The sequence below is a fragment of the Vigna unguiculata genome, chromosome 3, assembly GCF_004118075.2.
Source record: "Vigna unguiculata cultivar IT97K-499-35 chromosome 3, ASM411807v1, whole genome shotgun sequence".
NCBI classification, from domain to species: Eukaryota; Viridiplantae; Streptophyta; class Magnoliopsida; order Fabales; family Fabaceae; genus Vigna; species Vigna unguiculata.
This window is the reverse complement of record NC_040281.1, coordinates 45,821,093-45,834,037: the sequence shown is the minus strand read 5'-3', so window position 1 is coordinate 45,834,037 and position 12,945 is coordinate 45,821,093. Positions and strand designations below refer to the sequence as shown.

The following is a 12,945-nucleotide window of genomic DNA, read 5'->3' as shown; positions in this document are numbered from 1 at the left end:
GAACGGTATTCTATCACGTCAACGGGGTGTGGGCTATGACAGCGTGATTCGCACGCGATGTTAAGAATATAAACAAAATATACATAAAAATGGAATAAGTACAATAATATAAGAGGAAAACGCGCAAGACTTACCCTATAATAATATTTTCATGCACTTTTTTAAATTTAATTAAAGTTTTTTAAATTATCAAATCATATGCAAATTTAGTAGATTTAAGTAATTTTTGATGGAAGAATCACCAAATTTTAATTAATAATAATAAAACATATAACAAAATATATTCCTATACAATAATGCATTGACTTTGGTTTAAAGATATGATTAAAAAAAAAATAAGAAAAAGCAAAAAACATAGAAACGACAACAGCGATGGCAGCACGGGAATCTAAGATGGGATCAGGACCGTACGTTCGATAGGAGGCAGGGCAATAAAAATGCCTCGTTTGCCCACAACCACAACGCAGAGCCAAGGGGGTAAGCAAGAAATAAGAAATAAAGAAAGGAAGGAAGAGAGAAAAGTGCTTGTTGGACTGGGAAACACTGAGCTGACTCGGAGCGAGTGAAGTGTTGCGTGTGAATAGAGATAGAGAAGATGTCTGGTGGTATTGCTCGTGGACGTCTCACAGAGGAGCGCAAGTCGTGGCGGAAGAACCATCCTCATGTCCGTACAACTCTTTCGTATTGATTCCTTCCTTTCTCAGCGGCCAACGTTTTTGTTTTCACCTTTTTTCTCTCTTTCGTGATTTAGGGTTTTGTTGCCAAGCCGGAGACGCTGCCCGATGGAACTGTGAACTTGATGGTGTGGCATTGCACAATTCCTGGAAAGGCTGGGGTATGTTTTCGCGTTCTTCTTTTATAAGTTACGCGTTTGCTGATTGTTATGAATTGAATTCCACAAATTTCAAGTTCTTTGCTTTTGATTATGAAATCACTGCTGTTCTTGTAATGTTTATCTCGGTTGATAATCCGAATCAGTGAATCTCCTTTGCCTACTCTTCGTCCTTCTTGGTACTCTTGAATTGAGGCGGGCTATCTTAACCTTAAAAGTTGGTCAATTGCTAACTGCATCTTGTTTTACGTTTACATCCCTTTGGATTTTATTGTTTTTGTTTTTTTTTTCTTCTAAAAATATCTTTTTTTTTTTTTCAGAAATTAGTTTAGTTTCCGAAACATATTTTAAGAAGTTGATATTATTTTCCGAATTCGGTTTTTCAGATTGTAATGTTTGCTTCTGTGAAGGGCTGTGTTTGAGGTTTGGTAACCACTAGGGCTGATCTAGTGGTGGGAGTTTGTGTAGTATGCATGAAACATTTGTTTTGACCTCACGGTGACCACTGTACACAAAAAAATGTGGTTGATGTTTGGTTAACTGAACCAGTTGGATCATTTTACCATCAACAGCATGAAGAGTTGTGTCCGAGGTTTGGTTAATTGATCCCGTGATCCTTGCCTCTGATTTCTTCTGGAATAGGGATTTATAATTAAAAAAGGAGAGGCATCTGGCAATCAACTAACTCATTAGGTGAGGATTGCCCAAGCCTATTTTGGGCATACCCATGGTCTATATGGGATCTCGACACACCTTAGATGGGACATTTGGAGCATGGACTCACGCCTGGGTGTGTAAATCTGGAACAAAGGAGATTGTAATATTGACTATTTAGTATTGCCTAAAGAAAGTGGTGGGGCAGGTAAGTTTTTGGGCAATTGAGGGATGGACTAGGCCGTCTTGAATTTTGGTTGGGTATAAATCGACTCAACAATTTCACAATATGTGGGTTGTTCAAGCCTTTATAATCTCTATTTTGACCATGTCTAAGTTGACATGGACCTCAATACATACATCCCTGCTGGGTTTCTCAATCTGTCTCTTCTCACACCTCAAAAGATTCCGTAACACATTTGCTTATTACCTACATGAACTTGCAACCCATTTGCAATTGTGGCTGCATTGAATGTGTCTGCAATATTGAAGAATGTGACGGCAATCTAAAACCATGGTCATGAATGTACTGTTGGCATTATGTGTTTATCCCTCTACTATTCTGCCTATATCTTTTGACATGTTGAAAGATTTTTGAAATTAAGTTTTATTTATTCACTGAGGGGTTAGACTTAAGGGGTTTCAACATCATAAGAAGAGAGGTGCCAAAACGTGCATGGTTCATTGGAAAATATTTAACCATTCTGCATAAAACGTGATCATCTATTAAATCATTCATTAAAAGTGCATGGTTCATTGGAAAATATTTAACCATTCTGCATAAAACGTGATCATCTATTAAATCATTCATTAAAAGTGCATGGTTCATTGGAAAATATTTAACAATTTCTGCATAAAACGTGATCACCTATTAAATCATTCCTTAAAACTGTTCAAGCAGCCTCCTATAATATCCTACAAGAATTGGGAAATGCAAAGACATGCATTTATATATGAACGTATAATTTCATCTAGGTTCGTATATTATACAGGAATGTGAATGAAATTATATGTCTGTATTTATGCTATCGAGTTGCATCATAGTTTTGCAAATGAATTTTTCAGTACTAGTGAGATACTTTGGTTTAGAAATCAAAAGTGAGAAATTTCTTCTTTTGCATTTGACATATCTTATCAAAAGGTAACTCAAATATTTTATGATTGAAAGTTTATTAGAAATGAATCATATCACGTTATCTGTGTTCTTATATTGGATTAAATTTGCAAAAGAATTAAGCAACTTGTTAAGTAATAAGCCTGGTATTTACTTCATATTAATTTACGTTTCATTTGCTTCAGACTGATTGGGAGGGTGGCTACTTCCCACTTTCGCTTCACTTTAGTGAGGACTACCCTAGCAAGCCGCCAAAGTGTAAATTCCCACAAGGTTTCTTCCATCCAAATGTTTATCCTTCCGGGACTGTGTGCCTGTCTATACTTAACGAGGATAGTGTAAGTACATCTTTATTGGTAATTGGATAACTGCTTGAAACTAATTTCTGAGCAAACAGATTTATAGGTTCTTTATTATTTACAGGGGTGGAGACCAGCCATAACAGTAAAGCAAATTCTTGTGGGTATCCAAGACTTGCTTGACCAGCCAAATCCTGCTGATCCTGCCCAGACAGAAGGCTATCATCTATTCATCCAGGCACTTATCCCTTTTTTATTTTATTAATATTATTCATTCTTGAAGGGTAAACCAACTAACCAAGGCAAAGTAGTAATAATATACTTTTCCGAGTGTCAATGCTCCACAGTTATTTATCTCCCGTTCTAAGGATTGCTGTTATGACAGCTGGCATGCTTGAATGTTAGGTCTTCGAACATTGTGTATCATGAATAGGTGTTGACAAATTGTTATTTAATGTTTTAATATGATTCTATTTGGACAAACTTCTCTGTAATCATAGGTAAGAGAAAGAAGTAAAGTAAATTGTATTTCTTGCATAAGTTAAAATCAACCTATACAAAAGATGCTCTGTGTTAATCGTCTAATATTTTCAAAAGTTGATGTGTATATAAGTTGATTTTAGTATGTAAAAAATTCAATTCAATTTATTATATTAATTTTTTATGTGTTTTTGGATAAAATTATCCTTATAAGACCTATTTTTGCACTTTTCTTTCTACACAGTGAAGTGGATGGAGACTTCAATGTCTAAGGTTAGTTTTAACGTGGCGATACTTTTTGCAGGATGCAGCAGAGTACAAGAGAAGGGTCCGGCAGCAGGCAAAGCAATACCCAGCTCTTCTCTAGTGTTGCCGTCACATAAGCTAAATTTATAAACTATTTTTATTATGGCAGATGCTTCATCTTTTGTTCCGCATTGAATCTGTTTTTGACATTGTGATTAATGTCTGCCACAACATGCAGACATGAATGTTTTAGCTATTTATGGTTACTCCCAGATCTGGAAGAAGTGTTAATATATAAAAAAAACGTGAAAGCAACCAATGAATACTTGTTGGAGACATGTGCCTGATGTTTGCTGCTACATTTTTTATATGAATGGATAATTACTATAATGAATTGCATGACTGCCTTCTCTGAACATGTAATCCATTTGCTGGAATTTTTACTTCTTCTGTGGAGATCATACATAGTCCTCTATTTGTCCATCGTTGTGTTTCACAACTTTACTATTGTGCCTTGGCTGCATAAATTGACACTGAAACGTTTGCTTCTTAAACTTCAGATGTGCTTCAAATGACACTTCCCGATGCGGAGGAAAATCCTAAAATCTTCCGATTTTGCATCCTTAACATTTCTCTGGTGAAAGGTCCTCAGTTGCTTGTTCGCATACTGGTGACTATTTGATTGAGGCTGAGATGTATGGCCGTTAAGCCTGCCTTTGTATAACAATTATAGAAAAAGTAAGAAGGTAATCTAAATTCATCTTATTTCACAAGTTAAATTCTCCAAGTTTAATTAACTATTTAAAAAGCAACCCAAGAGTTTTTACAAAATAATTTTTGTATCTCTTAATTTAATACAAGAGAAGCTTATTTTATTTTATTCCCACTTCCCTCTATGTATTACTTTTGAGGATATCAAAGAAAAAGAGAACTATATATTTTGAGAGCCTGAAAAATCTCCCTTAAATGCTCAAATTAATATACAAGTGATCTTGGATACTAAGAGGAGAAATCAAAGAGTGAAAAAACAAGTAATCTTAGGTACAAATTGATATTACCAAATGACTTTTGAATTATTTTGAACTTATTGTTAGCACTTCCTTTCAAGTTTGAACACAGTGATGATCAAGTTTGAAACATAAATTCAATTTGAGGTCTTTTCGATGATTTTTTCTACACAGTTATAGGATGATAACATAAGATTACATTTTTATTTGTTGAATCTTACAAAAATCTAATTCTTGGAGGATTTGTTTTACCCACACAAGTGAAAGATACAATTGTCCTATATTCAGCTTCCAAGGTATATCAGGTAATTATATTTGGTTTATTTTTTACTTTTTTTCAAGAAACCATAATTCCTCTAATTAAAACACAATATCATTTAAGAGAAAGCCCTTTTAATCAACATAACAAAACCTAGATATCATAGTATTGCTTTTATCTTTCAATCAACATAACGATACCTACATATCATATTATTGCTTTTATCTTTATAAAATAGACCTTGTCATTAAGCCTTTTTAAGGTATCAAGGATACACATGATAACATTCCAGTGATCAATATAAGAAGTTTGCATGGACTAACTCAACACCAAATACAAAAGACAAATCTAATCTAATAATAGTAAGATAAATAAGATTTTCATATAGTTTTCTCTAACTTCTTAGATAAAAGAAAGCTTCACCCAGTTTTGGCATTAATTTTTTATTTGTGAGCCCATAGAACTATCCACTTGTTTCTAGTTAATCATATCTTCTCTCTTAGGATATCTAAAACATATTTTCTTTAAGAAATTATAACACTTTTCTTTGATTAGACTACTTTAATGGCCAATAAGTGTTTCAGACTTTCAAAAATCTTGGTCTAAAAATGATTTTATTGGTGTTTCTCTAGTTTGAGAGATTTTAAAAACATTATTTTGAAAAATATCATCGACAAAAAAACTATTAAGTGCACATTTTTCGAGAGAAGTATAACAATAGAAAATTCAATAATTTTCTCTTTGAATTTCATTCTAAAGGGTTGAACAATGAGACATTCTTTTTCAAACCAAACATATGGAGATTGCTTGAGAGATAATAAGGGTGACATAATTTACAAACCAAACTAGACTCTCCTTAAACAACAAATTCACGTAGTTGCTCCATTTAGACTTTTTCCTCCATATCACCATAAAGAAAAACATTTTAATTTCCAAATGATGAAGAGACTATTGATAAATGTTTGTCATAGCAAGGGAAACACGACCTGTAGTCATTTTAGCTACTGAAGGGAAACTATCACTATAATCTAGTCCCCATATGAATGCATCTTTTGGTAATGCATCCTTTGGTCTCCAGAGGAACTTTGAGGCGATCAACTTTACCATTGAGTTCAAATTTAATGGCATAGATCCAACATGAAAAAATCAATTTTGTCATTGTAATCATGGCGTATCCACACTCATCTTAAAGTAATGTCACAAGATTTGTGGATTTTACATGCATTTTTTGAGTTTGTGAGTTCAAATATCATCAGCGAATCTCCCATATTTAATAAGTTTTTGAAGGGACAAAGATGAAATATATGGTAAGTAGAACTCAATATGGCATGAGATATTGTTAAAATATGATATTTATCTAAAACAGACTACACTAGTTAATGTTAGGGATGACAATGGGTCTGGTAGGACGCGGATAGAGACTATCTGTAGTCCGATCCACAACAAAAAATCTACTCGCTACATGTCTCGTTACCTGCATCAATACTTGTTTAAAAAATATCACAAGGTTTTTAAAACCTGCGGGTACCCGTGGATACCCACAAATATTTAAAAAAATATACCTTATAAACTTTTAAAATAAAATTTAATTCAAATTATAAAAAGGAATATGAAATAAAATATAAATAAAATTATATAAAAATTAAATTTAATCTAATAAAATATAAATTAAATTTTAATTTTAGTTACATTTGATCTAATAAAATATAAATTAAATTTTAATTATATTTAACTTAATGAAATATAAATTAATTTTAATTTTAATTATTTGCTAGTAACGGATACCCATGGTACAATTTGTATGATACTCGCATCTCAATCTGTTTATAAACGGGTATTAAAATATCCACTACCTGTGAATACTAACTATCATTCACGAATCAGATACTTATAAATAGAGGTATTTTTACCACCCTTAGTTAACACTATTTCAATTCTCTTAGAAGATGAAAAGAAATTGTTTGCCTAAAAAAATAAATAAATAGAAATAAATATTGAGTGTGAATTTGAAGTGCTTTGATTTCAATTTGAAAAATTTACATATTCCTTCACATGCTTGATACATTGATATTATCAAAGCATATGTTTATGATATTGCTGAGCATGATTGAGGAAGATGAATGACATATATAATTTTAATTTGGATTATTTTTATGCTCAATTTTTTTTAAGGTTCTCAATATATGATTTATTTTTGTTTTGAGTTCACAGTTTATATTTTTTCCACTATGAGTACCTAATAAGTTCAACATCTTAGTTTGAGTCTCTTTTGTTAACTCATTAGTTTTATAATCTACATGTTCGCTAAGTTGAAATATGTGCCATACTATTCTTAAAGCATTGAAGAATGATTTGCATTAAACTCATTTTGTTACATGTACTAAAAAGATACATCGCCGTATGATAAAAAACATATTGGTTGCTATAATAAGGAAAATAACTAAAGAATAAAAAAACTAAACAATTCTAAACATCCATTATAAAAAGAATTAAGACTAATCTTAGAAGACATATAAATATGCTATTTATATTCAATCTTAGGTTTTGATCCATACAAGTCAACTTATCAACAAAATTATATTTTTAATCCTAACTTTTAACTTATTATCATATTTAAGTATGATTTTAATAAGTATAATAACAAAAAATAAAAAATCTGAATATTGTTTTGCCAACATGTTTACTTTTAAATTATAATATGAAGTTAATTGTTTTGTCCCAATAAATGTTCTTTTCAATTTATACATCAAAGACCGATGTTGTTTTTATACTATAATAATTGTATTAAGTAGGGATGTCAAAAAATTTTGTACCTGTGGGTATTTGTGGATAAAATTCATAATGGGTAGGAAATTAATATTATAAATGAATATTCACGGGTAATGGGTATAAATATTTTTTATACCCGCATATTAATGAGACGGGTACAAATATTATAGTATCTGTAGCTATATTCTAATTTAAATAAAAAAAATAAAAAAAAACATGATTAAAATATTAACATATTGATTTTGAATGCGTTATTTTTTTATCGATTAGTTTTAAAAAAATTTATTTATTTGTAAATTGTCATTCAACACTATTTAAAGAAGTTATTTAGACTTTATTTGAAAATTAAGAATGTTATTTATTGTATTTTATTTAAATTTATAATTAAAATATATTGTTAAATGTTTATTTTTATTTTTTTGTAAATATATGTCCGCACTCATGAATATCTATTGATATTAAAAATTTATATGAATATCTTATAAGGGATATCCAAGAAATATGAGTGTGAATACAAGACAAATATTTATTCAGGTATGATACGAAGAAGTTACGACCGGTACAGTTGATATCCTTATGATAAGTAATGTAATTATAAAATATTAATATTTTTTACAAATTTTCAAGCTTTATATTCACATATATTTAAAAGAAGGTTTAATTAATCGTATAGTACCTAGTTTGGGGCTAGTGTGTCAAATAGGTACCCGGTTTTAAAAAAGTGTTAATTGTATCCCAACTTTTGAAAATTGCTTCAATTAGGTCCCTTTCAGACAGAGTTGACTAACGCCGTTAGTCAACGTGCCACGTGTCAATCTGTGGTTTTTTTATTTTTTTTTAAAATTTTTAAATTTTTTTAAATTTTTAAATTTTTTTAATTTTTTTAAAAAAATAAAAATAAAATGCCACGTGTCAAGTCCCTGTGTGTGACACGTGGCATTGTCAGTTTTGTCCCAATTTTTTTTTAATAATTAAAATATTTTTGTAATCCATTTTTTATAAGATTAAAAATAATTAAGTATAAATATTTTTACAAAATTAAGTACTAATATTTATAATGTTTCTCTCAATTTCATACCAAATTTATTATTTGTATAAATGTTATACTAATATTTTTTTATTAAAAACGACTTTTTAACATATTACTTTATTAATTATTTTTTTATTAAGTACTCATGTTTTGTTAATTTTTTTTCAAAATAGAACAATATTGTCTCTTACTAATTTTAAATCAAATTTTCTATTGGTATGAATGTTATACTAATTTTTTTATTAAAAATGACTTAATAAAATTACTTGTACCACTAAATTTTAATATAAATATCAAATACTTAATTTTTTTAAAACTTTTATACTTAATTACTTTTAATTTTATTAAAAAATATTTTAATTATTAAAAATTATTAGGTACTAAATTGAAACAAAAAAACATAAATGGGAACTAAATCGAAATCATCACAATGACATTTGATAGTGATATTGACACGTGGCATTACAATGCCACGTGACACTGACAATGTCACGTGTCACACACAGGGACTTGACACGTGGCATTTTTAATTTTTTTTTAAATTTTTAAAAAAAATTAAAAGTTTTTATAAAAAAAATCAAAAAAACCACAAATTGACACGTGGCACGTTGACTAACGGCGTTAGTCAACTCTGTCTGAAAGGGACCTAATTGAAGCAATTTTCAAAAATTGAGATATAATTGACATTTTTTTAAAACTAGGTATCTATTTGACACACTAGCATCAAACTAGTTACTATACAATTAATTAAAATTTAAAAGAAAAAGAAGAATGGGAGGAAAATTACAGAGCGTGTGTGTTGCGGTAGGTTGTTTGCGTTACTTTTGTCGGTGAATATTATTTTTGTTTAGAGTGTGGTGAATTTTGAAATAAAAAAAATAACAATAAAAAGGAAGGTGGTATAAAACAGAAGGTAACAGGGTTTGGACGTGGATGGTTCAAGCAGGCGACAACCTCGGCTCAGTGTCTCTGAACTGCAAAACCCCAATACCCTTTCTCGCACAATTTCATTTTTTTATTTGCTTATGCTTTTTATGAAGATTCACCTTCTGCCCCTTTGATTTCCATAAGAGAATTTCACACACACACAAAGAGAGAGAAAAACTGCTCCTTCCTTTTTGCAGAGGTAGCCATGGAACAAGGAGAAGGAGGAAGCACCAGGAGGAGAGGGAAAGAGGGTGAAGCCACGCGCTACAAAGGAATCAGGATGAGGAAGTGGGGCAAGTGGGTCGCTGAGATTCGGGAACCCAACAAGCGTTCACGGATTTGGCTCGGCTCCTATTCCACGCCCGTCGCGGCGGCGCGTGCTTACGACACCGCTGTTTTCTATCTTCGGGGGCCCTCCGCCCGCCTCAACTTCCCCGACCTTCTCGCCGTTGAGGGTCCTGTAGCCGCTGCCTCCGACATGTCTGCTGCCTCCATCAGGAAGAAGGCCACCGAGGTCGGCGCCAGAGTCGACGCGCTCCACCGCCAGCAACCGCATGCTCCCGTCGCAGGAGAATTCGCCGACCGGGTCGACCTCAATAAGACACCCGAACCCGAAAATTCGGATTGTGACTGGGATGGGGATTAGAAGCTTCTACGCCCTTCTTAGCACCGAGTGTTGGGGTGGTTGCTAATGTGCGCCGCTCCGAGAGGAGGTTACAGTGGAGCAAGGTGATGATGATCGTGACATGAGGCTCCTTTCTGTTGTGTAACTTGTTGTTTTACTTTTTCATCTGGATTTCACAAAGGAATTTTGGTGCTGTCAAATTTTTAAATGTAAATTACTTCATCATCCACCTCCTCTTACCTTGTTGCTTTTCATTGCTTAATTTTAAGTTTAGAAGTTTCAGAAGTACAATTTGGGTGGCAATTCAAAACTTAAAAAAAAAAAGAAAATTGCAACTTTATATTTTTTTTTTTACAATAATGATGTTTTTATTTGGAAAAGAAAAGGTTAGATAGAGAGACAATGGCCTAAGATGCTAAGGAGTAGGGTGGAAAAAGAGAGTGAGGCATGTTAACCACTCTAGTAATCATAAGATTATTATAATATACTGTAGTGAAAAGCAATAAAATTGGAAGTTTGGTGTTTTTCTGGTTTATGAGTTGTATTTGTAAAGAGAAGGGACCATTGGAGGAAGAAGATGCTGTGGTCACTACTCTGTTTCGATGATAACGATGGGTGATGGATGGGGTCGGTTAATCGGTTCTGTCGTCTCAGATTTTTGTCTATTTCGAGTCAAATCTCGGATGACAATTGCATCAACAAATAGAATAAAAAACAAAAATGCAAGAAACAGATACACCAAAATCATACTTAGCTCCTTGAGCTTCCAAAAGAAGATTACTGTTTTCTAAGTTAATCACCAAATCTCTTCCAAAGTTTTTTTTAATAGGAAATAAGGAGAAGTAATTTAATAAGAGTTTGGTTCCGAAATACTAGATTTGTAAAATATTTTGGTGTTGATTTGATACGTTGAATGTGAGGTATTCTGGTTTGCATGTGAGCTGTGCTGCATATTTGGTTTGATAGGATCAATAAATCTGTTAAGACGCAGACATGAATTAGTTGATGATTGGAAGATTGGAACATCGATACATGAATACATGTTTGGTTTGGTTTTGCGTCTCGAAACAAATCCACATTTGGCGAGATGTTACAAATAAAAAGATTCTGCATGAGATGAAAATGTACAATAAGAAAAGTTAAGCATGCGAGTCCAAACCCACTAGTACAAAAGCTAAAACACCAACTTAACTTATATGGTATATTTGTCAGTGAGTGTATAAACCAATATGGAGAATTAAATAAAACAAGACAGTATGAAAAGAACAGGACCATGCTTATTTGTGTACCAAATAATGTGGAAACTCAAAAACCAAACCTACAATGTGTGAATCTTTGGTACTTTAAAAACAATTCTATCACAACCAAAGATAAAAACAATCTTTCAAAAGTACCCTTATAACATATCTGAATCCTTCTTTAATCTTTTTAACAGTTAATCCTTTCTTTAATCAAACAAATCCTGTGTCTAATCTCATTGTACAATTTTTGTGAGCGAAAAGCATGGCGGCTAAGCAGGTTGACGATGTATCCTTTATTTATATCTCTCAACTTTGACAAAAAAAAAAAAAAAGCTTTGCTGTGAATTGAACTTGCACTTCTATACATGGCTGACAAAGTAATTTCCAGATTGGTGATTAATTTTTTTTTATAATTTTAATATTGTGCATTGGTGCTTTAGAAACAGGTAAAATTATATAAGTAAATATTTAAATTTTAAAATTTTGCATTTATTCGGTGGTAGTAACAAATCAATTAATAAATTACTCAGTCTTGAGAAAAAATTTAATAAAATTTTATATAATTCCAAACTTTTCCATAAGTGTATTGATGATGACTTTTTTTAGAAATAAGTTTAGTTGACCATAATATACGTTTTCCATAATAAAAAACCCTGAAAACTTTGTAATTGTGAAAATTTCCAAATTTTTGTTACTTTTTTTTTTTAAATACCTATCTAAACTTGAAAATAAAATATAGTTTTGCATAGTTTTGTGGTTTGTTACTATGATATTATTAGATATCTTTCAAAAAATTGTAAGACAAATTTTATAAAAAGTTATTAAATCTTTATAACAAAAAATAACAAATTTGTTTTCTACTCATAATTAAATTTTCTCATATGCATAAATAGATAATATAATTTTATATCTAAAAATTATTATAGAAATTTGTTGTTTCTGCTTTATATCTGTATAAATATATGTGGTAATTAAAATACAATATAATTAATTAAAACATATATGTTGTCTTCTTTTTAATTTACTCTAAAATATAAGTAGACCGATTATTAATGTTCAATGTGAAATCGGGACTTGTTTTTTTAATCTACTTTTGACTTTTACATATATTTTTGGATTACTTTTTTAATCGAGAATATCCCTTGTCACAATTACAATTCCTATAAAATGATGTGAAAGCACTACTTTTAGTCTAATTTAGCTTCCATATATCAACAATGCTATTTGTCACGTTTAATTCATGAAAAAAGAAGAAGAGTGAATACAATGAAGTCCATCTGTTTTCATGATTGCCGCTATTACTTTTATAAATTTTAAAAAGAAAATTTGGAATCATTCTTCAATGTTAAAATAAAAAATAGAGTTACTTAATATAACATTTTCAATTTCCAACAGCATTCAGATTCACACATCATATTATTAAACAAACATTATTAGTGAAAAAATGACCTTCACACTGTCA

The 12,945-nt window shown here is 31.1% G+C and overlaps 2 protein-coding genes across 2 annotated transcripts; both read left to right on the top strand.

The window, feature by feature from the left end:
* Positions 1-436: 436 nt before the first annotated feature.
* Positions 437-4,398, top strand: LOC114178823 (SUMO-conjugating enzyme SCE1-like). The gene is made up of 5 exons (XM_028064934.1): positions 437-664; positions 752-835; positions 2,786-2,938; positions 3,024-3,137; positions 3,684-4,398. Exons 1-5 carry the CDS (start codon positions 596-598, stop codon positions 3,744-3,746), a joined length of 483 nt encoding a protein of 160 aa, XP_027920735.1. The 5' UTR covers positions 437-595; the 3' UTR covers positions 3,747-4,398.
* Positions 4,399-9,568: 5,170 nt separating this feature from the next.
* LOC114176751 (ethylene-responsive transcription factor ERF011-like) lies at positions 9,569-10,533 on the top strand. Its single transcript, XM_028061892.1, has one exon. The coding sequence runs from the start codon at positions 9,823-9,825 to the stop codon at positions 10,261-10,263; it is 441 nt and encodes a 146-aa protein (XP_027917693.1). The 5' UTR covers positions 9,569-9,822; the 3' UTR covers positions 10,264-10,533.
* The last annotated feature ends 2,412 nt before the right edge of the window (positions 10,534-12,945 follow it).

Bases quoted from the DNA above. Each gene is read 5' to 3' on its own strand.
- LOC114178823 (XM_028064934.1), top strand. From the start codon at position 596: ATGTCTGGTGGTATTGCTCGTGGACGTCTCACAGAGGAGCGCAAGTCG. The intron at 836-2,785 runs GTATGTTTTCGC...CATTTGCTTCAG, and splicing joins CAATTCCTGGAAAGGCTGGG to ACTGATTGGGAGGGTGGCTA. The intron at 3,138-3,683 runs GCACTTATCCCT...TACTTTTTGCAG, and splicing joins GCTATCATCTATTCATCCAG to GATGCAGCAGAGTACAAGAG.
- LOC114176751 (XM_028061892.1), top strand. From the start codon at position 9,823: ATGGAACAAGGAGAAGGAGGAAGCACCAGGAGGAGAGGGAAAGAGGGT.